Below are 26,048 nucleotides of genomic sequence, written 5' to 3'. Positions count from 1 at the left end.
GATGCCCAAGAGCCTGCTCATCTCCAACACTCAGCCTGGCAGGCTGGCGCCTAATGCCACACATTCATCACCCACCACTGCCAGCCCCCAGAGCAACAGAGCTCTCTAGCCCCACAGCTCCACACACAGCTCAGACACAGCAGTGGGCTAATTCATTTAGGGTGTAGCTGGATCTGCCTGCCTGCTGCTTGCTGCCACTGCACCAGACACCAAGGCCTCTCTGTTGGAATTAATGGAGTTTTCATTTAATACATTTTTTTTTATCATCTAATAGAATGTGTCAAAATGGGAGGAATGAGGTGTGGGGGAATGAGTGTGATGGGTTGTTCTGCCTCACACACTGTGCTGGGAGAATTTCAGGAAGTGGCAGTTTACCCTCACAATAGTATTGTTGGAGCCATATTGAAAATGGTCATGTTGATGAAAATAACGTTGTGGAAACACATTATTTGAAAAAAAAATTATGAACACCACTTGGTTCAAATATAAACATTTCTCCCTCTCTGTCATCACACGTGGCTGTTTCTCTTCCTACATCAAAATAAGAAACTGTTTTCCAGTTCAGCAAAGTTGACGTCAATTTGTCTTGTTGTTGCGTTACCTATCGACAGTGTTGATGTGATTTTGTCTTGTTGTTGTGCATGGAACTCCAACTAATGACAGTGTGTATCTCAGTAAAAACACCCCAGCATTAGGTCACTGATTACTTATGGAAAGCTCTGTCAAAGGTGGCTTTTACCGACTGAAGTTCAGAACCACTCGCAGGGAATTAACAGGTTATTAGTCTGTTTAGACACTTATTACCTGATAACACTGTAATCTGGCAGTGCCTTGGGATAGGGTGACAGGAGAATGGGATAGGAACATATTATTATTATTACTACCTCAGTGAACAACAGAGAGTTCTAGCAATATGTTCCCTGAACTATTGTAACTCAAAGTGGAAATTGATATTAGTTTGTGTGTTATTATTCCCCATAATCTTGAGTTACTTGAAGTATTTGAAGAATTGACATGGTTTATCGGGAGTGGTTGACTGTGGTCCTTGATGGCCGTGGCAGGTATCTACTGGTTGTAATGCAAGTCTTTAATCAGTGACTTGCTGATTAAGGCAAGTGATGGCTCTCGATGACATCAACTGGCATCAATTACCTACCAGGGAGAAAAGCTCATCAGTTGCACACTCGTTAAGCCCCACCGGATCCCCACAGTGGCATTTAGAAGAGCAATTAGGAGAGCCCCGTCCCCATAAACCACATTAAGTTAGATAATCCAAGGACTTCTATCAAAGTAGGACAGGGCATGACAAACCTGTAGCCCTGTGCTATGTTGACTAGAGAGTGACATTTACATTAGTGTAGGGAGTCGGGAGTGCATGCGTGCATACTTGCATGTTAAGGACAGGTTAGACCAAGATTAACGTTGGCCGTGCACAGTAGATCCTCTGCTGGGTGTCAACAGAGATACTGTATGTAATGATGAGATGGTCTTGTCTCCGCCTAAACAATGGGAGTCGTCAGCTTATCGGTCTGATTGTCGGTCTGCTTATTGCTGTATCCACCCGTGGACAGATTTTGACAGAGGTTGACCCTCTCGTCTACACATTGTTTGCAGGGCCTTTCCTATAACGTCATCATCCAATCCCTGTAGTATCTCCCCCAGAGGTCTGTAACTAGCAGCAGATATACCCATCCGTTGTTCGCCATCTGTGGCTCCATGCCTATATGAGAAATACACAACGATGACAAACGGGGGCATCATCGTGTTGCTGATACGCCTCCAGGAGGCTCTTCCTGAACCAACAAGGGGAAGGCAGGAAATACTCAAAACCGCCACCTCTCGCCCCCAGTTGCCAAGCAACAACGATCCTCCCACGATATCTGAAATTGTATAAGGAGCCTCGTCGTTACCAAATATGGATCATTAAAAGACCATTTAGGGTCTGATGTGTTTAGGCTTTTTTTCACATCTGGTATTCCAAAACGGAGAATATTATTACAAACAATAAGGAGTAAACATTGCGTTTGAACTTAGGATGTACTTAAAAGTTAGAGCACTCTTTTGTAAACGTGATAGAAATATTTGCAGTACCTATTGATAGGATATTCTTTTAATATGATAACGATATTATCACACGATGAATGGAGGTGTTTTGAAAATGTAAAAACAAACTTACTGCAGGTGAAATCCATTGAACCTACTCTAGTTTAGAGCCTGCCTGTTTTTCATTAACCTAAGCTGAACTGACTATCTGTGAGCTGCTGGCGTTTTAGGAATGTACACGTGTTCCTCTCGGGATAGGCGTATCTTTACTTATAGTCTTATGTCCATAAGCAATGACACCATCCCTCTCTCTCTGTGTGTGTGTGTGTACGGTGGGACTTTGGTGTACAATCCTTTCCCAAGGTTTGTAAACACCTTTCAAGAAAGTGAGGGGCGTGGGACATAATTGTTGCACACACAGCACCAGGGGTGGAAAAAGTACTCAATTGTCGTACTTGAATAAAAGTACAAAGTAAATGCTACAACATCAACTTCTTTATTAAGCAAACCAGACGGCACAATTTGTATTTCATTTGTATTTATTTACGGACAGCCCGGGACACACTCCAACACTCAGACATTATTTACAAACACAGCATTTGTGTTTAGTGAGTCCGCCAGATCAGAGGCAGTCGGGATGACGACATGTTATAATGATAGGTGTGTGAATTGGACCATATTGCTGTCCTGCCTGCACATTCGAAATGTAACAAGTACTTTAGGTTGTCGGGGGAAAATGTACGGGAGTAAAAAGTACATATTGTCTTTAGGAATATAGTGAAGTAAATGTAGAAGTTGTCAGAAATAGAAATAGTAAAGTACAGATAGTAAAGTACAAATAGTAAAGTACTCTAAAAAAAAAAAACGCCTTACAGTACCTTCAGAAAATATTCACTCTCCATGACTTTCTCCACGTTTTGTTGTGTTACAGCCTGAATTTCAAATGGATTTCCATGTACATGTTGTGTTGCAGGCCTACACACAATACCCCATCACTTCAAAGTGAAATTATGCTTTTTGAAATGTGCACAAATCAATACAAATAAATCACCTGAAATGTCTTTCGTCAATAAGCATTCGTCCACTTTGTTATGGCAAGAGCCTAAATAAGTTCAGGCGTACAAATGTCCTTAATAAGTTGGATGGACTCACTCTGTGTGCAATAATAGTGTTTAACATTGTTTTTGTAGGACTACCTCATCTCTGTACCCCACACATACAATTATCTGTAAAGTCCCTCGGTCGAGCAGTGAATTTCAAACACAGATTCAACCACAAAGACCAGGGAGGTTTTCCAATGCCTCCCAGAGGGACACCTATTGGTAAAAAAAAGCAGAGTGAATATCCCTTTGAGCATGGTGAAGTTATTGATTAGACATTGGATGGTGTATCAATACACCCAGTCACTAAAATGATACAGGCGCCCTTCCAAAACTCAGTTGCCGGAGAAGAAGGAAACGGCTCAGGGATTTCACCATGAGGTGACTTTAAAACAGTTACCAATGGCTGTGATGGGAGAAAACTGAGGATGGATAAACAACATTGTATTCCACAATACTAACCTAAATGACAGAGTGAAAAGAAGGAAGCCAAAAACAGAATAAATATATTCCAAAACGTGCATACTGTTTGCAAAAAGGCACTTAAGTAAAACTGCTGAAAATGTGGCAAAGAAAATAACTTTATGTCCTGAATACAACGCGTTATGTTTCGGGCAAATCCAACACAACATATCAAGCACGGTGGTGGCTGCATCATGTTATGGGTATGTTTCTCATCGGCAAGGACTAGGGAGTTTTTTGGGGGATAAAAATAAACAAAAATAAACAGAATAGAGCTAAGCACAGGCAAAATCCTGAAGGAAAACCTTGTTCTGTCTGCCTCCAACAGACACTGGGAGACCAATTCACCTTTCAGCGTGACAATAACCTAAAACACAAGGCCAAATATACACTGGAGTTGTTTACCAAGATGACATTGAATGTTCCTGAGTGGCCTAATTACAGTTTTGACTTAAAGTGGCTTGAAAATCTATGGCAAGACTTGCAAATGGCTGTCTAGCAATGATCAACAACCAACTTGACAGAGCTTGAATCATTTTTAAAAGAATCATGTGCAAATATTGTACAATCCAGTTGTGCAAAGCTCTTAGAGACTTACACATAAAGATATACAGCTGTAATCACTGCAAAAGGTGATTTTGACTCAGGGGTGTGAATACTTATGTAAATTAGATATTTCTCTATTTCATTTTCAATAAATTTGTAAATATTTCTAAAAACATGTTTTCACTTTGTCATTATGGGGTATTGTGTGTAGGTGGGTGAGACAAAAAAAATGTGTAATCCGTTTTGAATTCAGGCTGTAACACAAGACATGTGCAATAAGGGGTATGAATACTTTCTGGAGGCACAGTAAGTGGTACTTCAAAGTATTTATACTTAGTTGCTTTACACCACTGCACAGCACCGTGAGATGGATGGTAAACACAGAAATTCTGCCTCCGATTGTTGGGAAGAAGACCTTGGTTGTATTCATTAGTGCACCTGTTGCAAAACATTTCACAACAGAAAATAAGAAAAGTGCTTGTTTCAATCTGCTATCTTCTGTTTGATGCCTAGTGAATTTGACCCTCAATGCTAACTCACTGTTTCTTAACAGAAGAGCAACATGTGACTCGAACAAAGCTTGGTGATAAAGAGGCTTCTGAGATTAGGAAATCGTTATGCCTAACAAACCGGTCGATCTAGCCTAGCATACATCTCAAATGACCCTATTCCCTAAAATATGGTGCACTACTTTTGTCCAGAGCCAGAACCACATACTAGAAAGACATACAGTATGGCCCTACTACTTTTGGCCAGAGCGCTGTACGTCTGCCTAGTATGTGGCACTGGCCAACATTAATGAACTGTACGATTTGAGACAGGATTGATTTGCAGATAATAAGTGTGTGAATCAGGTTACTACCATAGAGCCTCAAAGAGCAATCTGGTCTCAGGGCAATTCCTAGGATTTGGTATGTAAACGCTCTTACAGTGCCTTGCGAAAGTATTCGGCCCCCTTGAACTTTGCGACCTTTTGCCACATTTCAGGCTTCAAACATAAAGATATAAAACTGTATTTTTTTGTGAAGAATCAACAACAAGTGGGACACAATCATGAAGTGGAACGACATTTATTGGATATTTCAAACTTTTTTAACAAATCAAAAACTGAAAAATTTGGCGTGCAAAATTATTCAGCCCCTTTACTTTCAGTGCAGCAAACTCTCTCCAGAAGTTCAGTGAGGATCTCTGAATGATCCAATGTTGACCTAAATGACTAATGATGATAAATACAATCCACCTGTGTGTAATCAAGTCTCCGTGTAAATGCACCTGCACTGTGATTTGGATTTGGATACAAAAAAAATTCCCAAGCTTTAAACATCCCAAGGAGCACTGTGCAAGCGATAATATTGAAATGGAAGGAGTATCAGACCACTGCAAATCTACCAAGACCTGGCCGTCCCTCTAAACTTTCAGCTCATACAAGGAGAAGACTGATCAGAGATGCAGCCAAGAGTCCCATGATCACTCTGGATGAACTGCAGAGATCTACAGCTGAGGTGGGAGACTCTGTCCATAGGACAACAATCAGTCGTATATTGCACAAATCTGGCCTTTATGGAAGAGTGGCAAGAAGAAAGCCATTTCTTAAAGATATCCATAAAAAGTGTCGTTTAAAGTTTGCCACAAGCCACCTGGGAGACACACCAAACATGTGGAAGAAGGTGCTCTGGTCAGATGAAACCAAAATTTAACTTTTTGGCAACAATGCAAAACGTTATGTTTGGCGTAAAAGCAACACAGCTGAACACACCATCCCCACTGTCAAACATGGTGGTGGCAGCATTATGGTTTGGGCCTGCTTTTCTTCAGCAGGGACAGGGAAGATGGTTAAAATTGATGGGAAGATGGATGGAGCCAAATACAGGACCATTCTGGACGAAAACCTGATGGAGTCTGCAAAAGACCTGAGACTGGGACGGAGATTTGTCTTCCAACAAGACAATGATCCAAAACATAAAGAAAAATCTACAATGGAATGGTTAAAAAATAAACATATCCAGGTGTTAGAATGGCCAAGTCAAAGTCCAGACCTGAATCCAATCGAGAATCTGTGGAAAGAACTGAAAACTGCTGTTCCCAAATGCTCTCCATCCAACCTCACTGAGCTCGAGCTGTTTTGCAAGGAGGAATGGGAAAAAATGTCAGTCTCTCGATGTGCAAAACTGATAGAGACATACCCCAAGCGACTTACAGCTGTAATCGCAGCAAAAGGTGGCGCTACAAAGTATTAACTTAAGGGGGCTGAATAATTTTGCACGCCCAATTTTTCAGTTTTTGATTTGTTAAAAAAGTTTGAAATATCCAATAAATTTCGTTCCACTTCATGATTGTGTCTCACTTGTTGATTCTTCACAAAAAAATACAGTTTTATATCTTTATGTTTGAAGCCTGAAATGTGGCAAAAGGTCGCAAAGTTCAAGGGGGCTGAATACTTTCGCAAGGCACTGTACCTCCATTTAGTATGCTATAGAAGTTAGGTTACATTATGAATGGAATAGTGGTTGTACAGTATCGAATTAAAGGAAATATAGTATTATACATATTACCCAGTTGTACAATAGCATAGGAATTGGATGGTATAACTTATCATGCCCCTTGGAGGACATATAGTATTATACGTCTTTCTCGGATACCATGTTCCTTATTGCGTTGTAAAAAAATATATTGAGAATTACGGTGAGAATTTACAAGGGTGGTTACGAGAACTAACGGAAAATGTTAGGATAGTTTACGTAAATGGTTAGGATGACTTTTAAACGACAGAGGTTGGCAGAATGTACATAGCAGGTTAGTTGAATTGGGTTAAGGTTAACATCAGGGTTAGGGGAAGTTCTCACCGACACGACTCTTTGTATTGTTAGACGGTCCACTGTACAAGTCCAATCTCCCTACTTTCGTTTCTGTCTGAAGAAACGAGTTCATTAATATGTATAATTTGTCTTGGAGGTGCTCAGTAATACATTGAGTATGGACTCACGCATAGGTTGCCCTTCTGGTGAGCAATGTGTTGTGAGGCGCTGTGTGTAATAACGTTACCCCCGGGCCATGCAAAGATAATGTTTGGTTATCTAACTCAGCGATTCTCAACTGGTTCAGACTGGAGTGGGTCGCGAGTGTCTTATAAGAAAAAAATAATACAAAAAATACATGTATTTATATATATATTTATTTATTTTCAATGAAAAACACTCCATTCTGAACTTAAACGACTAAAAGCACGTAGAAAGTGTTTAGAAATAATAAGAAACCTATATATATATATATATATGTATATATATAATTTTTAAATATATTTTTTAAATTAAGTTAACCTCGGAACTGTTTAACTTCAATTAAAGTATTTTCAAATTAGAGTTATTAGTAGCGCTATTTCGCGGATTTGTTTGATTTTGTGGTCTAAAACCAGTGAGTTTAACGTTCTTCATCAAGCACGTGGGCAAAATACAATTATTAACAAGGAGAATGTGGGACTGTTGTTCCTTGTCGTATAATTGGTAGATTTACTATCCGTATAGTTTTCCAGATTGCATTTTGGGAACAATAAAAAAAATACGATATAAATATTGGGGAACCTGATCAATTTGGGTTCCGAGGTAAAAAATAAGTTGAGAACTACTGATCCAATTTAATTAGTGAGTTTCCGATCAGATTTTTTCCACAGTGTTGCTTTCGCACCAAGCAAGCACCTTTTCCACACACATGCACACGCTCATGCTTGAACGCACTCACATGCACATGCGCACACACTGTATATGCACACACACATGCATGCAAGCGTGCGCGCGCACACACACACACACACACACACACATACATTAAATAAATGTTTAGGGGTAGGTTAACAACAGATCAGCCCATTCTGATATGTTATTCCTTTTTTCTTTCTGTCTGGGAAATTGTATAGGCTGGAGGCAGATTCATGACCATTACCATAAGATCAGTCTTTTTTTGCCTGAAAAGTTAGTTTGAAAACATTCATCATTGTATGTATGTGTATGCCTGTGTGCGTGTGTGTGTCTGTGTGTGTACGTGTGTGTGTGTGTATGTACGTGTGTGTGTGTGTGTGTGTGTGTGTGTGTGTGTGTGTGTACATGTGTGTACATGTGTGTACATGTGTGTGTTTGTGCGTGCACACATGCATGTGTGTGTGTGAGTGTGTGAGTGTAATGTGTCCAATGAGTAGTGTGAGTGATTTGGAGATCATGCATCAAGAGGCTCTGTAATCAATCAACACATTCACTAATCAACACAGACAAGGACAGAGATTACTTTCCATGACATTCACACTAAGATTAGTGGTCCCTGAGCCATATATATATATATATAGCATACAAAGCTTTGGAAGCTATCCTTCATGTTGGCACTAATTGCTCCATGACAATGACATTCTAATTTGCATTCTGTCTTGGAACATGTTGGAGCCAAGATGACATTCTAATTTGCATTCTGCCTTGGAACATGTTGGAGCCAAGATGACATTCTAATTTGCATTCTGCCTTGGAACATGTTGGAGCCAAGATGGCGCCCGTTAAATTTTTTAAGCTCCAACTGGGTTCCCTGGCTTGTCCACTATGGCTGTCTGTGAACTCTAATAGCCCATTCCTCCTCAACAGAACCTAGGTCGCAAAGACGACTGATGGGACACTCGGGTCCACTTCTTTTTCCATTATGCTTCACCGAGTCCCCACGAGTCACACAAATCCATCCATTATGTTGACACATGTCCCCATAAACCACTTTAGATTGTATTAACCAAGGAACCGTCCTATCAAAACAGGAACGGGAATAAATGTATTTCTTCTCATGGGGATCATCTAACAAAATGCAGAGTTCAGACAGAGGTAACTATGATGCTGTATTTGATGCAGTATTACAGCATGATGCAGTATTACAGCATGATGCAGTATTACAGCATGATGCAGTTTAATGCAGTATGATGTAGTATGTGCAGTTCCCATCCTGACAGACACCTAGTTAAGTTTGCTGATGACACTGCCTTGATCAGCCTGTTGCACGATGACGAGGAACACCATTGCCCGGTCCTAAATGACTTTTTAGAGGGGTGTGATGGATCACACTTGGTCCTCAATACCAACAAGACCAAAGAGATGTGCATAGGCTTTAGGAAGCAAACAACACCTACCTCTGCAACATCTATCAGAGGTCAGAACATAGAGGAATACAAATATCTGAGTGTCCTCTTGGACAATAAACTTCGGTTGAGTAAATTAACAGACCTGATCTACAAAAAGAGTCAACAGAGACTGTACTTTCTCAAAAACCTGGTATCGTTTAATGTTGACTGTACTATACAGACTCTGTTTTACAAATCTTTTATTGAGAGTATTTTAACTTTTTGTATTGTTTGTTGGTTTGGCAATGCCACTGTCAGTCAGAAAATATGCTGAGAATACAATTTCTGTATTTTTTATTATTTTTGAAACAAGTCATATTTTTTCATTTCACTTCACCAATTTGGACTATTTTGTGTATGTCTATTATATAAAATTCAAATAAAAATCTATTTAAAATACAGGTTGTAATGCAACAAAATAGGAAAAACGCCAAGGGGGATGAATACTTTTGCAAGGCACTGTATGATGCAGTATTACAGTATGCAGTATTACAGTGTGATGCAGTATATGATGCAGTGTTACAGTATGATGCAGTATATGATGCAGTATTACAGCATGATGCAGTATATGAGGCAGTATTACAGTAAGATGCAGTATTACAGTATAATGATGCAGTATATGATGCAGGTATTACAGTATGATGCAGTATATGAGGCAGTATTACAGTAAGATGCAGTATTACAGTATAATGATGCAGTATTACAGTATGATTCAGTATTACAGTATAATGCAGTATTACAGTGTGTGCAGTATTACAGTATGATGAAGTATTACAGTGTGATGCAGTATATGAGGCAGTATTACAGTAAGATGCAGTATTACAGTATAATGATGCAGTATTACAGTATGATGCAGTATTACAGTGTGATGCAGTATTACAGTAAGATGCAGGATTACAGTATAATGATGCAGTATTACAGTATGATGCAGTATATGAGGCAGTATAACAGTAAGATGCAGTATTACAGTATAATGATGCAGTATTACAGTATGATACAGTATTACAATAAGATGTAGTATTACAGTATAATGATGCAGTATTACAGTATGATGCAGTATTACAGTAAGATGCAGTATTACAGTGTGATGCAGTATATGATGCAGTATTATAGTGCGATGCAGTATGTGAGGCAGTATTACAGTGCGATGCAGTATACGAGGCAGTATTACAGTAAGGTGCAGTATTTCAGTGTGATGCAGAATGAGACGTAGATATGTGGAATTATTACTCTATCTACCAAAAGATGCAGATACTGTAGATCCCAGATGGGTAGGTCCACTGTGAGTTTAGATCTCTCCTTTAGAATGATGGAAACTTTAATATATCAGGCTGGTAATTGGGATGTCTGACAAGCACCCTTTGATGTTGAGATGGATGAACATACATGGGAAACAGAGCGCATTGAGTGCATTCCCAGACATGGTCTGTTTCAAAGCCAAATTCCTCTGGTTTACAGATAATAGGGAAAGGCAATTGTTAGTGCACATACTATATTTATGGTGGAAGGGAAGGCATAGAAATACACGTAATTGATGCAGAAATACATGTTTTATGTCATTAAAATAGCATGTGCTGTATAGGCATAGGCATATTCTCTCAGGCGAGGCTGTCAGAACTGTAGCTGGACTGGTTATTCCAACGTTACAGGATAACTAAAACTGCTCAAAATGTCACGAATGAGTAACATGATATCCCTTCATCCTGATTGAGTAGTTCATTAAATGTTTTTAAACCACCTGTTTGCTGCTGGAGTTTCTCTCACCAAACCCATTAGGGGGTATTCAAGGTAACATCAGTACTGTTGCAGCTAAAACACAGGGAACATTGGCAATGTACAGCTTATTCAAGTGATCTTGTTTCTTCAGTTTCAGTTTAATTTCCAGTTTCTTGTCAGTGACTGACTACGTGTGTTAAAAAAGCATCTGCTGCGTATGATGATGATGATGATGATGATGATGATCGCAAAAACTTGAATCAGTTTTGAGCAGCGGGTGCTACACATTAGCAGTGGATGGCTTCCCTCGTTACGGTGTAAAACGCCTGTAACCTTGCAGTACAGCTCTATACACAGTAAAGGCAATCCATTACTGCCGACTGCCTGCATCTACTACACATGTGTGATATTACTTGACGCTGGGAAAGGGTTGGGGAAGCCCTGTGCCAGATGACTCAAACATAAATGTGAAAATGTAAATGCAGTCGGTTTCACTCGTAAGCGTCAGTCATTCTGAAGCGCCGTGACAACACTGCTATGGGAGAAGTGCTACGTGCAGAGATGGGGGGGGGGGGGGGGGGGGGGGGGGAAGATACGTGAAAATGTGTCTTGTTACAATAACAAGATACTCTAAAGACCAATGTATCAAGCTAAAATGCAAGATACTAATGCAAGTGCACACCTTCACCACGACAACATTTTCAGTAACGGTAACAAAAAACATTGACTGTGATATGTGGTTGATAATCTATCGTAGTTGAATGCACTGACTATAAGTACCTCTGGATAAATGACCAAATGTAAATCCCCCCTTTCACCTCACACTGCTGTCTGATGGCACTATGGTGTGGTGAGTGTCTGCTAAATTACCCAAATGTAAATGTAAAAATGAACAATTGCAAAGCACACTGTGTCACACCCTGATCTGTTTCACCTGTCTTTGTGATTGTCTCCACCCCCCTCCAGGTGTCACCCATCTTCCCTATTACCCTCAGTGTATTTATACCTGTGTTCTCTCTTTGTCTGTTGCCAGTTCGTTTTCTTTGTCAGGTCAACCAGCGTTTTTGTGTCTCAGCTCCTGCTTTTCCCAGTCTCTCTTTTTCTCACCCTCCTGGTTTTGACCCTTGCCTGTCTTGACTTGGAGCCGCCTGCCTGACCACTCTGACTGCTCCTGAGCCTGTTTGCCGACCTGTACCTTTGCCCCACCTCTGGATATTTGACTGCCTACCCTGACCCTGAGTCTGCCTGCCATCCGGTGCCATTGCCCCACCTCTGGTTTACTGACCCCTGCCTTGACCTGTCTATTGCCTGCCCCTGTTGGAGTTAATTCGACGTTGTCTGCATCTGGGTCTTACCTTCACACCTGATACACTGGGTGTTATTATTGGCCTCGTTTCTGGGCGGAGCTCATTAGAATAATACCCAATGTGCTTTGCAAGTGTTAATTTTCATATGTACATTTTAGTCTTTTAGCAAACACTCTTATCAGTGCCATCAGTCTTATGATACCACTGCAGGGTGAAAGGGGACACACATTTTGAAAAGCTAGAAAAAATTATATTAAAAAGTATTTTGTATTTTGAAAATACAAATTACACGTCTAAGTATTTTTTTAACCAAGGACATTGGATCGTAGTTCAGGCCAGTGTAACACAAATGACAAAATACTTAAAGGTATTTCAAATGTAATTCAATACGTATTTCAAATACAAGTAGCAGAAATCTCTGGCTACATGTTATTACAGCTGCAGGTGCACTGACAAATCCAGCACATTGAGTTTTTCTGCTTAGAATCGGCATAATCTGCATAATACTCATCAAGTGTGTTTATGTGTGTGACGCTTAAAGGCCATGTATTCAAATGAATCTTGTCAAATGCCTCTCGCTCATAATTTTGCCCCCAGGGAGGTGTTGCAGCGATTATAAAATCACTCAAGAAAAACTTGCTCTGTCAGAAAGACGATGAAAGGTTCACTGGCCCCTATGGCTTCTCCCTGGTTTGTTTGTCGAAGCAGGACACACACACAGGCATGCTCACACACTTGCATGCACTCACAACCATCCACCTACTCATTCACTCACATGTAAACACACACACACACACACACACACACACACACACACACACACACACACACACACACGAATGCACACAGGCGTCAGGCTCGCAAGCACAAACACACACACACCTCAAACTGATCAGACAATAGTGGTAATAGAATGACCATAATAACTATTTTTCAATTCAAACTCTTTGGAAAATGAGGGTCAACTTCCTTCTCCCTGGTTCTTTGTGAAAAACGAGATCCATTTTAGCCCCTCTAATGTCAACAAAACGATGGTTGTTGCTACGTACGGCTATATTTCCGGTCCCCTTTTGTACATTTGAACACTAGTAGGACCAATATACCTTTATCAGGGCTCTAAAGCAATACTAGTTGTGCCCCCTCCACCCCATGGATTTAAAATGCCCCCTTTAAGCAGGTCATCCTCAAGCCGGTCCTGATGTCAAGGCTCAGGAGAGGAAGAAGAGGACAGAAACGAACCATGACTGATATTGCTCTGCAAATGGAAATGTGCTCTTTCTGAGTGAGTGGGCTTCCAGCGGCTCAGGAAATGACTTTCTTTTGTCTGGAACAACTTAGTGATCCCCCAGCCTTCCACTGTAAACACACGGTTCCATGCAATAGAGGACAGTTGTATAACATCGGGAACCGGGTTCTCTGAGAACATTGAAACAGAACAGGCCCCTAAGCTGCTTCGGACAGACAGACAGAGGTAGTAGGTCATCTCGTTCAGTTAGGAGTTCGTCCCAGAGACCAACCCTCCCCCGGGACTGTGAACTTAAACCTATTTTTCTCTCGTCCAATTTGATTTACCAGTGACCGTGTGCTCCGGGCTGACGTTCTACAGAGACGGTTCTGTGTTTTGTCAAATATGGAGAGGAAGCATGGAAAGTAGCCATTACAGCCCAGACCCATGCTTCTTCGCTACTCTGCCTGCCTGCACATATTTCAGCACACAAACTGGCCTGCTTAGAGAGAGGTGTTCTAATCTAAGCTATTCTATGGGGCATTTCGAAGCAGATACTTCTCACATTGTTCATCTTGTGTTAGTAGAGTATGTCAGAGGGGTAGACCTGATATGTACTGTACCTGCGATATCTGAAGGGCCATGAAATTGCACAGGACAAAACATCACACTTAGCTTACATTGAGTACATGATAAGTACTCCTAATATACGAAGGATAAGAATAACGGTGTGAGTGCTCTACGGCACACATTAAAGCCGTTCTCCAGACAACACAGTTAGTCTGATCATCTCTGTGTTCTTTTCCTACCATCTGTCTGTACCAATAATGACAAAGCACCAGTAACAGCAGAATAATCACCCATAATAACATCTTTATAGTGCAGTGAGTGAACACGGAGTTACATTGAGTCTCCATTTAGAACAAGAGAATATAGGCCTTCTACCCCATGGTCTTTTCCCATTATGAGCCACAGCCATAAAGTAGCGTCCCTCCATGTTTCAGAATAACTCATGTTTACTTAATGGCTCCACTGGAAAAGCCTGCAGGGCAAAGTCCACCGGAGAGGAGCTAAGAATGGGTCGAGATGAGGTAGAGAGATCCCACAGGCTCTGTGTGTGTCTGTGTGTGTGTGTTGGTGTATGTGTGTGTGTGTGCACTCGAGTGAGTGTGTGTGAGAGAGAGGGAGGGGGGAGTAGTGCATAGTGTGTGTATAAACTGTGTATGTATTAGATTATGCTGGTGCAAGCTACTGCCCACTGTGGTTAAGAAGTAGGATTGTTTCCCTATGATAGCAGTGTGTGTGTGGTGCACTGCACTCAGCATGGCTTCCATGATAGGAATGTACAGTATATGGAAAGTTTTACTGCAGCGGGGTTATCTCTCAGAGTACAACTGAAGGCCACGTTTACAATAGGGAGCTGGCTGTTTAAGCTAGAGCGGAGAATTATATGGTGGAGAGGGGAGTGTTGTTTGACTTGTGAGTGAAGGCCGAGTCATCACACCCAACCTCTCTCTGTCTGCTGAGTGACTACACCTGGACAGTGTTCCTGTGAAGGACATACACGCACTTGCGAGCGTGTACACACACACAAGCACGCACGCACGCACACACACAACCAATACACTTCCAGAATGACTCCTATGCTTTCAAGGTCCCCAGACTGGTCTCATAGACATCGTAAACGTAAATCCAGGACACTCAAATTAGTATGAAATGTTACATGAGACAAAAGGAGAGTGGTTGGACTGAGTTCCTTAAAAGCCCCACAGTTTGGGAACCACTGCCCTAGCCTAGCTAACGTTAGCGTTAGCCACCTAGCCACCCCTAGCTAACATTAGCCACAACAAATTGGAATTCGTAACATATCATACATTCTGCAAATTAGAAACATATTGTACATTTTGCAACTTCGCAACATGTTTTACGTTTTGCAAATTTGTTACATTGTATGAATTGCAATTTGTAACGTATCATACGAATTGTCATTTGTAACATGTCATATGCAATGGATGATGGGCATCCACAAATGAATACATACCATACGAAATGTAACGTATTATACTAAATGCTCTGGGACCACTTTGCAGCAGAATGACAGACAGGGAGATTTAGAGAGAGACCTGACAAGTCTAGACCAGCTCGGTTTTGAAACACACACTGCTGGAACATCTGGAAGAGAGCCTGGGGTGGCCCTGTGTGTGTGTGTGTGTGTGTGTGTGTGTGTGTGTGTGTGTGTGTGTGTGTGTGTGTGTGTGTGTGTGTGCGCGTGTGCGTATGTGTGTGTATGCATGCGTGCGCGTGTGTGTATGTACGTGTGTCCTGGGCATATATGTGTTAATTTTGGGGAAGGGTCCCACTATCAGATCCCCCTATCAGATAGACTGGATGCCTAATGTTCTGGGCTGTCCAGATTCTCTAGTAGGAGGCCAGGGAGCTCCCATATGCCTGGGGAGCGGGTCCTGTGCTCCCAGGGGTAAAAGAGATGCCATCTGCTGGGTAAGGTAACACCACAGTATCAGCATGGTCCCACTGGCTGGACACCAGAGAGACAGAGGATCTAAAGGGCCTGCGACAATGAATAGTATATATTGGAGGCCATTACTATTTGTCAATTCAGTGTAGGCCTCGGAAATGGTCTGGGGAGTTCAATGGAGCATGTTCAGCGATTGATTGTATTGAGACGGCACACTCGGTGGTTCGTATTCATAAAGCATCTTAGAGTAGGAGTGCTGATCTAGGAACAATTTGGCTTTTTAGGTAATAATGCATTGTATTATATGGATGGGAGGGGACCTGATCTTAGATCAGCATTCCCAATCTGGGATATTTATTTTATTAATAAGGGCTAGCAACTTTAAATACAGATTTTTGTTGTTGTTGAGGAGAACCAGTGGGTCATCCCTCCTTGCAAAAGGCTTCCTTGTAGTTGCTATTGATTGTTTTGCCCTTGTATCAGCATTCACCAACACCCACTCAAATATATGAGGCAAGTAAGGTCATTTGAGTGTAAGGAAGGAGCCATAGCTCATGCTGTATGTTAAATAGTTCCATGTATTCATGAGAATATGCACATGGTGAAAATGTCAATCTATTTGGTTGACAGTTAGCCTTAAAATATGTTCAGCTGACTTATCGAGGGCACATTTGAACCATCTTCCATTAATTAACTTAGTTCACTGATGTGAAAATCTCTGCCATCCTGGATATGTACACATATTATTGTAGGTTGTGCCCTTTGATGTAAACCCATATCTACTTTTCTGTCAAATAAACATACAAACAAATCACAAGATAACATCGCTTTTCCATTTTGGAATTTAGAATCCGTTATTGGAGGGAGGGGGGGGCATGTTGCTGAGGCGATGTTGCTGCGCAAAGGCAATGAGACTCTTGCAGAAGTCTACCCACAGGCGCTCACAATGTAGGAAGCGCTCGCTTGAAAACAGATTACCACCACACACACTGCTTGCCAGTGACTGATATTATTTGCTTCCATTTTCGGAGTGTTGATGGTAATCTGATTAATTTGAGGAATTTTGGCTCTGAGCATGGAGGGCTGCTATCTCCCCGAATACGAAAGGATGGAAGCGTGGCTTGACGACCACTTGGAGTTCGCTCACTCCTACTTTGTCAGGAAGGCTACAAGGTAAGCGCGGGGTGAGATTTAAGTCGTAACTGATTAATTGCATTTCCGAAACAAGGATAGCTAATTTTCTGATACATCCTCGCTGTCTATTATATTTGAATCAATCTGAGCGATAATTAATGTGTTCCTGAGTTGAAACAACCTGAGTTGTTTCAACGTAAAACGACATGCTACTAACGTTACTGACTTGTATTATTGCCCCGGACCATCGGCACTACACTCAGTAACCATTCACCAAAATAGCAAGAGAATTGAGAGCATAAGTGTAATCATTAACCTTTATTCGGGCGATTCCATTCCACGCTGTTCCAAAAAGCGCAGTGAATTAAAAGTTAAACACGTTTGGTTGTGTTACCACACAACTTCTGGCATAGATTCTATTGACATTATTAGTTGTTTTGGTTTTATTCTAACATAAAGGTGTTATGGCATGTTTTGACATATCGCAGTGGCTCGTATGCAGTTTGTGTTACTGTTTAGATAAGACATTATAGGCTGGATACATTTGCCTAGATTGCAATCAGAACCTAAAATGACAATTAGTTCATGTTTAGACATACAGTCAGTAAACAGTCATTATTTACAGTATTTTATCTCACAGCAGCACACTATAAATTCCTGGGTGAGGTGCCAGTTGTAGCAAGCCAGCAGCCTTACTGTCATTAAGGGCATATTCTGTCCATATAGTGAGGCTGGCACCTTGGCATCACAACTATCAGTCCTAGTTTCGTTTCGAGTTTCAAGTTTTATGGTCACTTGCACAAGTACAGTGAAATGCCTTCCTTGAAACCTCCAAACCCAACGGTGCAGTGATCAATATCAATGTGGCACAACAACAAAAATAATACACGGAAGAACAAAAACACAATAAATAAACATACAAAATAAGAAGAACACGAGAAAGTACGAAGCTTTATACGGTGTCAGTTCCAATACCGTACAATGCGCGGGGATACTGGAGTGGAAGAGGTAGATATGTTTAGAGGTAAGGTGACTAGGCATCAGGATATATGACAAACAGAGTAGCAGCAGCATAAATGACGATTGTATGTGAGTGTGTGTAGAGTCAGTATACATGTTTGTGCAGGTTATGTGTGTGTTGGAGTGTCAGTGTGCGTGAGTGTGTAGAGTCCAGTGAGTGTGCATAGAGACAGAGCAACAACAACAAAAAGGAGTACAAGGGTCAACTCGGATAGTTTGTGTAGTCATTCTTTTAGCTATTTAGAAGTCTTATGGTTTGGGGGATAGAGCCTATTGGCACCTGTACCACCTGCCGTGCGGAAAGCAGAGAGAACAGTCTATGGCTTGCGTGGCTGGAGTCTTCAACGGTTTTCCGGGTCTCCATTTCACACCGCCTGATAATAAGGTCCTGGAAGGCAGGGAGCTCGGCCCCAGTGATGTACTGGGCTGTCCGTACCACCTTCTGTAGAGCCATCTGATCGAGGGCGGTGCCGTTGCCATACCAAGTAGTGATGCAACCGGTCAAGATGCTCTCAATGGTGCAGCTGTAGAACTTTCTGAGGATTTGAGGGCCCATGCCAAACTTTTTCAACCTCCTCAGGGGGAAGAGGTGCTGTTGTGCCTTCTTCACAACCATGCGTGTATGAGCGGACCATTTTAAGTCCTTAGTGATTTGGACACCAAGGAACTTGAAGCTCTTGACCCACTCCACTGCAGCCCCGTTGATGTGGATAGGGGCATGCTCGCCCCCTTGTTTCCTGTAGTCCATGATCAGGTCCTTGGTCTTACTGAAGTTGAGGCAGAAGTTGTTGTCTCGGCACTACACTGCCAGGTCACTGAACTCATCCCTGTAGGCTGTCTCATCGTCGTCTGTGATCAGGCCTACCACCGGCCTGTCTTGATGATGGTGTTGGAGTCGTGCGTGGCCACGCAGTCGTGGTTGAACAGGGAGTACAGGAGGGGACTAAGCACACACCCCTGTGAGGCCGCCGTGTTGATGGTCAGCGTGGCGGAGGTGATGTTGCCTACCATCACCAAAATGGGTTGGGACTTCCACTGCACTTGTGTCAGCACATCATTTGTTGTTGATGAAGAGGCAAATCCCTCCCCCTCTCGATTTCCCTGACTCTACTGTCCTGTCCACTCGGTGACTGGAGAATCCATCGAGTTGGATAGCCCCAAGGGGTATCTTGTCCGAAAGCCATGTTTCAGAAAAGCAGAGTTATGAGAGTCCCGTTTGTAGCAAATCCACGATCAGAGGTCATCCATCTTATTATCAAGTGATTGGCCAATAGAATGGAGGGAAGAGGTGGCAGGTTTTCCCTACGGCTTAATCTCGCCAGGATTCCCCCTCTCCTGCCTCTTGGAAACCCTGAAATTTGGGTCGGAATTACATAAAGAGCCCAGGGCAGATGAGTCAAAGTTAAAATCGGAATTGGGGTAAGTAACTGCTGATCTGATGTTCAAAAGTTCTTGTTGGCTATAAGACATGATAGTGGATACCTTCCGTGCAAATAAAGTGAAGACTTCTTCAGGGATACTTATTTGCATTTGTCTATCCAGAAGAAGTGTTTGCCTGTCCAGGTTTGCATAATTTACATTTCAGTCAAATAATCCTTATCTCATTGGATACCATCCCGTTTTCCACAGGCCCATGGAAAGGTCAGACATATTTCTCTTAGAGAAGTAACGGGAGATATGCATTTTCTTGTGTGTATCCACAGTAACCGCGTTATGTGAAACATTATTTGATTGACACGTCAAAATATATCCGTTTGCACATATCATCAGATCGGATGTTTAGGTCTGAAAATCAGTTCTCTAAGAGCTCCTAAGGACACATTAGGGCTGCTCTATGGGGGATTCTCACTAGGGGGTCACACACACACACACAGACGTACACACAGGTTGCTGTCTCTTATGCTTGGCGAGATAACATTCCGCTTCCATCGGCTTGCGATTTCATAGTGCGGTTAGGGCTCAGTTTTATGTGTCTGGCAGGCAGCCTAATCTACAGGCACATTTCATGGCAAATCCGTTTTTACAGCCGCTGGGGTTTCGGAAGGTTTCAGTAGGGCTGTTCAGCCAAAGTAAGTCTTTGACAAAATAAAAAAGGTTGGGATTTGAACCTAGGACCTTGTGGTTAACAGTGTTTTTTAATGCTGGCACTGTGCATATCAGTCATGCTTTACAAATGTGCACTGCCGAACAGAATTAGTCTGTGAGTTACTGTGTGAGGGGGAACGTGTGTGTGTGTGTGCGCGTGGTGTGTGCATACGCGTGTGCCCCTGGGATTGCGGTAGAAAGTTGTTCAAATGTCTAACATTGTTGATGAATGTCTTGTAAGTCTGGTAAGGCATATCTCATGATGTGTTGTAATGCATGTCCTGTGTGTCCTGTCTATTGTCTATTAGGAGATGGAGAAATCTGGTAGAACCTCTTCGCACTACCTCCACATGTAAAGCTTGTCAAATACACACATTCCTCAGATTGTTTATATTTTCCTCTAATTCCTCACATTCCTCAGATTGTTTATATTTTCCTCTAATGTCCTATAATGTCATATTGACCTGTTGTATGGTTATTGTTTTTATAATGTCGTATAATGTCCCCTGTGTTGTGTGTTGGTACAGGGAGATGGTGAATGCCTGGTTTGCTGAGCGAGTCCACTCCATCCAGCCCTCCTCATCATCCTCCTCCTCGTCATCCTCCAAAGAAACCCTTACACCACAGAGACCCACCCAGCCCTCAGACAGTCCCTGCCTAGCCTTCTCCCTGCCGCCTTCCCTGGGCCTGAACGACGGGCGCTCTCCTTCCCCGTCCCCCAGCCCCGCTCCCAGCACCCCCACCCGCAAGATCTCTGCATCTGAGTTTGACAGGCCACTGAGGCCCATCGTGGTCAAGGACGCGGAAGGCTCACTAACCTTCCTCTGTGACGCCGAACCCGACCGAGGCGACATCCGGACGCCCATGCCCTTCAGAACCCAGCAGGGAGGGGTCGGGCTTGGCATCCCTGCAGGGATGATGGACGAGGTGGGCAGTGCCCGGGGGTTGGACCGCTGTGCCAGACTGTTGGAGTTGGTGAAGGATGTGTCGAGTCACTTGGACGTGACGGCTCTGTGCCACAAGATCTTTCTGCACATCAACGAGCTGATTGCTGCCGACCGCTACTCCCTCTTCCTGGTAGGTAGGGGCACGATGGGAAAGAAGGACTGGGCACGGGTTAGCCTATGAGAGAAAGAAGGATTGGGCACGGGTTAGCCTATGAGAGAAAGAAGGATTGGGCACGGTTAGCCTATGAGAGAAAGAAGGATTGGGGACAGGTTAGCCTATGAGAGAAAGAAGGATTGGGCACGGGTTAGCCTATGAGAGAAAGAAGGATTGGGCACGGGCTAGCCTATGAGAGAAAGAAGGATTGGGCACGGGTTAGCCTATGAGAGAAAGAAGGATTGGGCACGGGTTAGCCTATGAGAGAAAGAAGGATTGGGCACGGGTTAGTCTATGTCATGAAACAAATTTAGTATGAGATGATGAAGGATTAGTTTTTCAATTAAATGGTGCTGAATTAAACTGTTGGAATAGTTGGCTCCCAAGTGTCCTTCCTGCTCTCTCTTATTATGAAAAATGATTATTATTAGAATGCCATTTTTCATATTATAGATTCCCCCCCCCCCCCACACCAGATACAAAACATACACATACGAACAACAACTTACAAACAGCACACAAACCACGACTACATCTCCTCTGCCCAGACCCGCAGGCTCACACCTCCATCCCTAGTGCCTGCATTATTGTTTGGCACATTGTGTCAAATTGTAAAAATAAATCAATCTCGGCCGCCGGTGTTATTTCAATAATACATCATTCGATTTTTCCATTGTGTTAATGATGGCCGATTGATTGATTTCCAAGTTTTTAGTACACGTTTTTTTCAAGATGAGAAGAGGCCCATTTGGCTGGATGATTATCTCACAACAATCCGATATGCCATGTCTTGAAATGTGCAGACAGACAGATTAAAAGTAAGTTTACATTGTAATACTTTTGAACAGCCAACTTTCTAGCTCTGCCCATGGGCTGAGACTTCACAGCAGTCCCAGAAAGCATGAATTATTGAGTCCTTGTTAGTTTTTACACTTAAGACATGACTCTGTCGTTGTGCTGTAGAATTTGGGAATTTTGTCTCTTGTATGATACATTCTATACATTTGTTTATGCTGGATTAAGCATACATTTTAGAAAGCTGTCATTTCATTAGTTATGCTCCAACATTCCCTCCATCTTGTGCCAACTTCAGTTATTTTTAAGTCTTTGGTTCCAATAGTTTATATTTTTTTCTAAAAGAGTTGGAGATGCTCTCTTTAAGGTTTTGTATATCTTCCCTCTCATGTAAACATCCTTTTCTGACTCAAATAAGATTCCCTCAAGGTGGCTCTGGTTTCTAATCAAATTTCGTGATATGTAACTTTTAAGTAGCATATACTTGAAAATATTTACATCGGTCAGTCCAAAATGGCTTTTTAATTATATTTCTGGAAATACAGTGCCTTGCGAAAGTATTCGGCCCCCTTGAACTTTGCGACCTTTTGCCACATTTCAGGCTTCAAACATAAAGATATAAAACTGTATTTTTTTGTGAAGAATCAACAACAAGTGGGACACAATCATGAAGTGTAACGACATTTATTGGATATTTCAAACTTTTTTAACAAATCAAAAACTGAAAAATTGGGCGTGCAAAATTATTCAGCCCCCTTAAGTTAATACTTTGTAGCGCCACCTTTTGCTGCGATTACAGCTGTAAGTCGCTTGGGGTATGTCTCTATCAGTTTTGCACATCGAGAGACTGAATTTTTTTCCCATTCCTCCTTGCAAAACAGCTCGAACTCAGTGAGGTTGGATGGAGAGCATTTGTGAACAGCAGTTTTCAGTTATTTCCACAGATTCTCGATTGGATTCAGGTCTGGACTTTGACTTGGCCATTCTAACACCTGGATATGTTTATTTTTGAACCATTCCATTGTAGATTTTGGTAAGTAAAGAAATAAAACAACAGTAAAAAGACAGGCTATATACAGTAGCGAGGCTATAAAAGTAGCAAGGCTACATACAGGTTAGTCAGGCAGATTGAGGTAGTATGTACATGTAGATATAGTTAAAGTGACTATGCATATATGATGAACAGAGAGTAGCAGTAGCGTAAAAGAGGGGTTGGCGGGTGGTGGGAGGCGGGAGGCGGGACACAATGCAAATAGTCCGGGTAGCCATTTGATGACCTGTTCAGGACGCTTATGGCTTCGGGGTAAAAACTGTTGAGAAGCCTTTTTGTCCTAGACTTGGCACTCCGGTACCGCTTGCCATGCGATAGTAGAGAGAACAGTCAATGCCTGGGGTGGCTGGGGTCTTTGACAATTTTTAGGGCCTTCCTCTGACACCGCCTGGTGTAGAGGTCCTGGATGGCAGGCAGCTTAGCCCCAGTGATGTACTGGGCCGTACGCACTACCCTATGTAGTGCCTTGCGGTCAGAGGCCGAGCAATTGCCGTACCAAGCAGTGATGCAACCAGTATTCTCAATATTCTCGTATCATCTGTAGAATCTTTTGAGGATCTAAGGACCCATGCCAAATCTTTTTAGTTTCCTGAGGGGGAATAGGCTTTGTCGTGCTCTCTTCACTACTGTCTTGGTGTATTTGGACCATTCTAGTTTGTTGTTGATGTGGACACCAAGGAACTTGAAGCTCTCAACCTGCTCTACTACAGCCCCGTCGATGAGAATGGGGGTGTGCTCGGTCTTCCTTTTCCTGTAGTCCACAATCATCTCCTTAGTCTTGGTTACGTTGAGGGATAGGTTGTTATTATGGCACCACACGGCCAGGTCTCTGACCTCCTCCCTATAGGCTGTCTCGTCGTTGTCTGTTCTCAGGCCTACCACTGTTGTGTCATCTGCAAACTTAATGATGGTGTTGGAGTTGTGCCTGGTCATGCAGTCGTGGGTGAACAGGGAGTACAGGAGGGGACTGAGCACGCACCCCTGTGGAGCTCCAGTGTTGAGGATCAGCATGGCAGATGTGTTGCTACCTACCCTCAACACCTGGGGGCGGCCCGTCAGGAAGTCCAGGATCCAGTTGCAGAGGGAGGTGTTTAGTCCCAGGATCCTTAGCGTAGTGATGAGCTTTGAGGGTACTATGGTGTGGAACGCTGAGCTATAGTCAATTAATAGCATTCTCACATAAGTGTTCCTTTTGTCCAAGTGGGAAAGGGCAGTGTGGAGTGCAATAGAGATTGCATCATTTGTGGATCTGTTTGGGCGGTATGAAAATTGGAGTGGGTCTAGGGTTTCTGAGATAATGGTGTTGATGTGAGACATCACCAACCTTTCAAATCACTTCATGGCTACAGACGTGAGTGCTACGGGTCTGTAGTCATTTAGGCAGGTTGCCTTTGTGTCCTTGGGCACAGGCACTATGGTGGTCTGCTTGAAACATGTTGGTATTACAGACTCAATCAGGGAAATGTTGAAAATGTCAGTGAAGACATCTGCCAGTTGGTCGAGCACATGCCTGGAACACACGTCCTGGTAATCCGTCTGGCCCCGTAGACTTGTGTATGTTGACCTGTTTAAAGGTCTTACTCACGTCGGCTACGGAGAGCATGATCACACAGTCGTCCGGAACAGCTGATGCTCTCATGCATGCCTCAGTGTTGCTGGCCTCGAAGCGAGCATAGAAGTGATTTAGATCGTCTGGTAGGCTTGTGTCACTGGGCAGTTCCTGGCTGTTCTTCCCTTTGTAGTCTGTAATAGTTTGCAAGCCCTGCCACATAAGACGAGCGTCGGAGCCAGTGTAGTATAATTCAATCTTAGCCCTGTGTTGACGCTTTGCCTTTTTGATGGTTCGTCGCAGGGCATAGCAGGATTTCTTGTAAGCTTCCGGGTTAGAGTCCCGCACCTTGAAAGTGGCAGCTCAACTTCTGGTTGGGGTATGTACGTACAGTCACTGTGGGGATGACGTCCTCGATGCACTTATTGATAAAGCCAGTGACTGATGGCCCAACATCCGTGCCCGACCTCACTAATGCTCTTGTGGCTGAATGGAAGCAAGTCCCCGCAGCAAGGTTCCCACATCTAGTGGAAATCCTTCCCAGAATAGTGGAGGCTGTTATAGCAGGGGGGCCAACTTCATATGCCCATGAATTTAGAATGAGATATCAACAAGCAGGTGTCCACATACTTTGGTCATGTAGTGTATTTCCTGTTACCAAGTCATTTACGGTTTCTATGCCTTTAGTTTTCCTTGTGGATCAACTTATCTGTGAATTCTGAAACGCTATCCAAGGATTGTTCCATAGGGTTGTGTTTTTAGGGAGTGATATTGGTTCTTGTAGAATATGTTTCATTTTCTTCCATAATGTTATAGTTTTATTAACTATGAAGTTGTTAATGTTCTTAGCTTTATCCTTTGAACATAGACATGTAAAAAGATTCTGGGGATGAGCATGTGCATCTTCAATATGTACCCATTGTTCGTCTAACTATGTTGCAAGTAAAAGCCTTGGGTAGCGTGTTGCAGTTTAGGCTCCCCAGGGGAGGAAGGGGAGGACCATCCTCCTCAGTGAATTTCATAAAAATCTAAATTGTAAAACATTTAAAAGTTATAATTTTTAGATAAAACAATACTAAATCTAATCACGTGACTAAATAATTGATTAAAACACTATTTTGCAAAGAAGGTCTACAGTAGCCTCAACAGCACTCTGTAGGGCAGCACCATGGTGTAGCAGGAGGACAGCTAGTTTCCGTCCTCCTCTGGGTTCATTGACTTCAATACAAAACCCTAGGAGGCTCATGGTTCTCACCCCCTTCCATAGACACACAGTAATTAAGACAACATCGGGAGGA

General features: G+C 42.6%; 1 protein-coding gene across 4 annotated transcripts in view; it reads left to right on the top strand.

Moving 5' to 3' along the window:
- The window catches only part of LOC110531873 (cGMP-specific 3',5'-cyclic phosphodiesterase), an 89,868-nt gene that overhangs the window by 6,463 nt on the left and 57,357 nt on the right, over nucleotides 1-26,048 (top strand). For 2 of the 4 annotated variants that reach the window (XM_036987763.1, XM_036987762.1), the window contains exons 1-2: nucleotides 16,911-17,188; nucleotides 20,782-21,331. In XM_036987763.1, coding sequence (XP_036843658.1) covers nucleotides 17,091-17,188; nucleotides 20,782-21,331 — 648 coding nt within the window. In that variant the 5' untranslated portion in view covers nucleotides 16,911-17,090. Of the gene's footprint in view, nucleotides 1-16,910; nucleotides 17,189-20,781; nucleotides 21,332-26,048 lie in introns of those variants that run through there. The other 2 variants (XM_036987764.1, XM_036987765.1) reach the window with 2 other exon arrangements.

The sequence above is a fragment of the Oncorhynchus mykiss genome, chromosome 9 (genome assembly GCF_013265735.2).
Source record: "Oncorhynchus mykiss isolate Arlee chromosome 9, USDA_OmykA_1.1, whole genome shotgun sequence".
Lineage (NCBI taxonomy): Eukaryota > Metazoa > Chordata > Actinopteri > Salmoniformes > Salmonidae > Oncorhynchus > Oncorhynchus mykiss.
The sequence above is the reverse complement of the archived record's forward strand: the minus strand, read 5'-3'. Positions and strand labels throughout refer to the sequence as shown.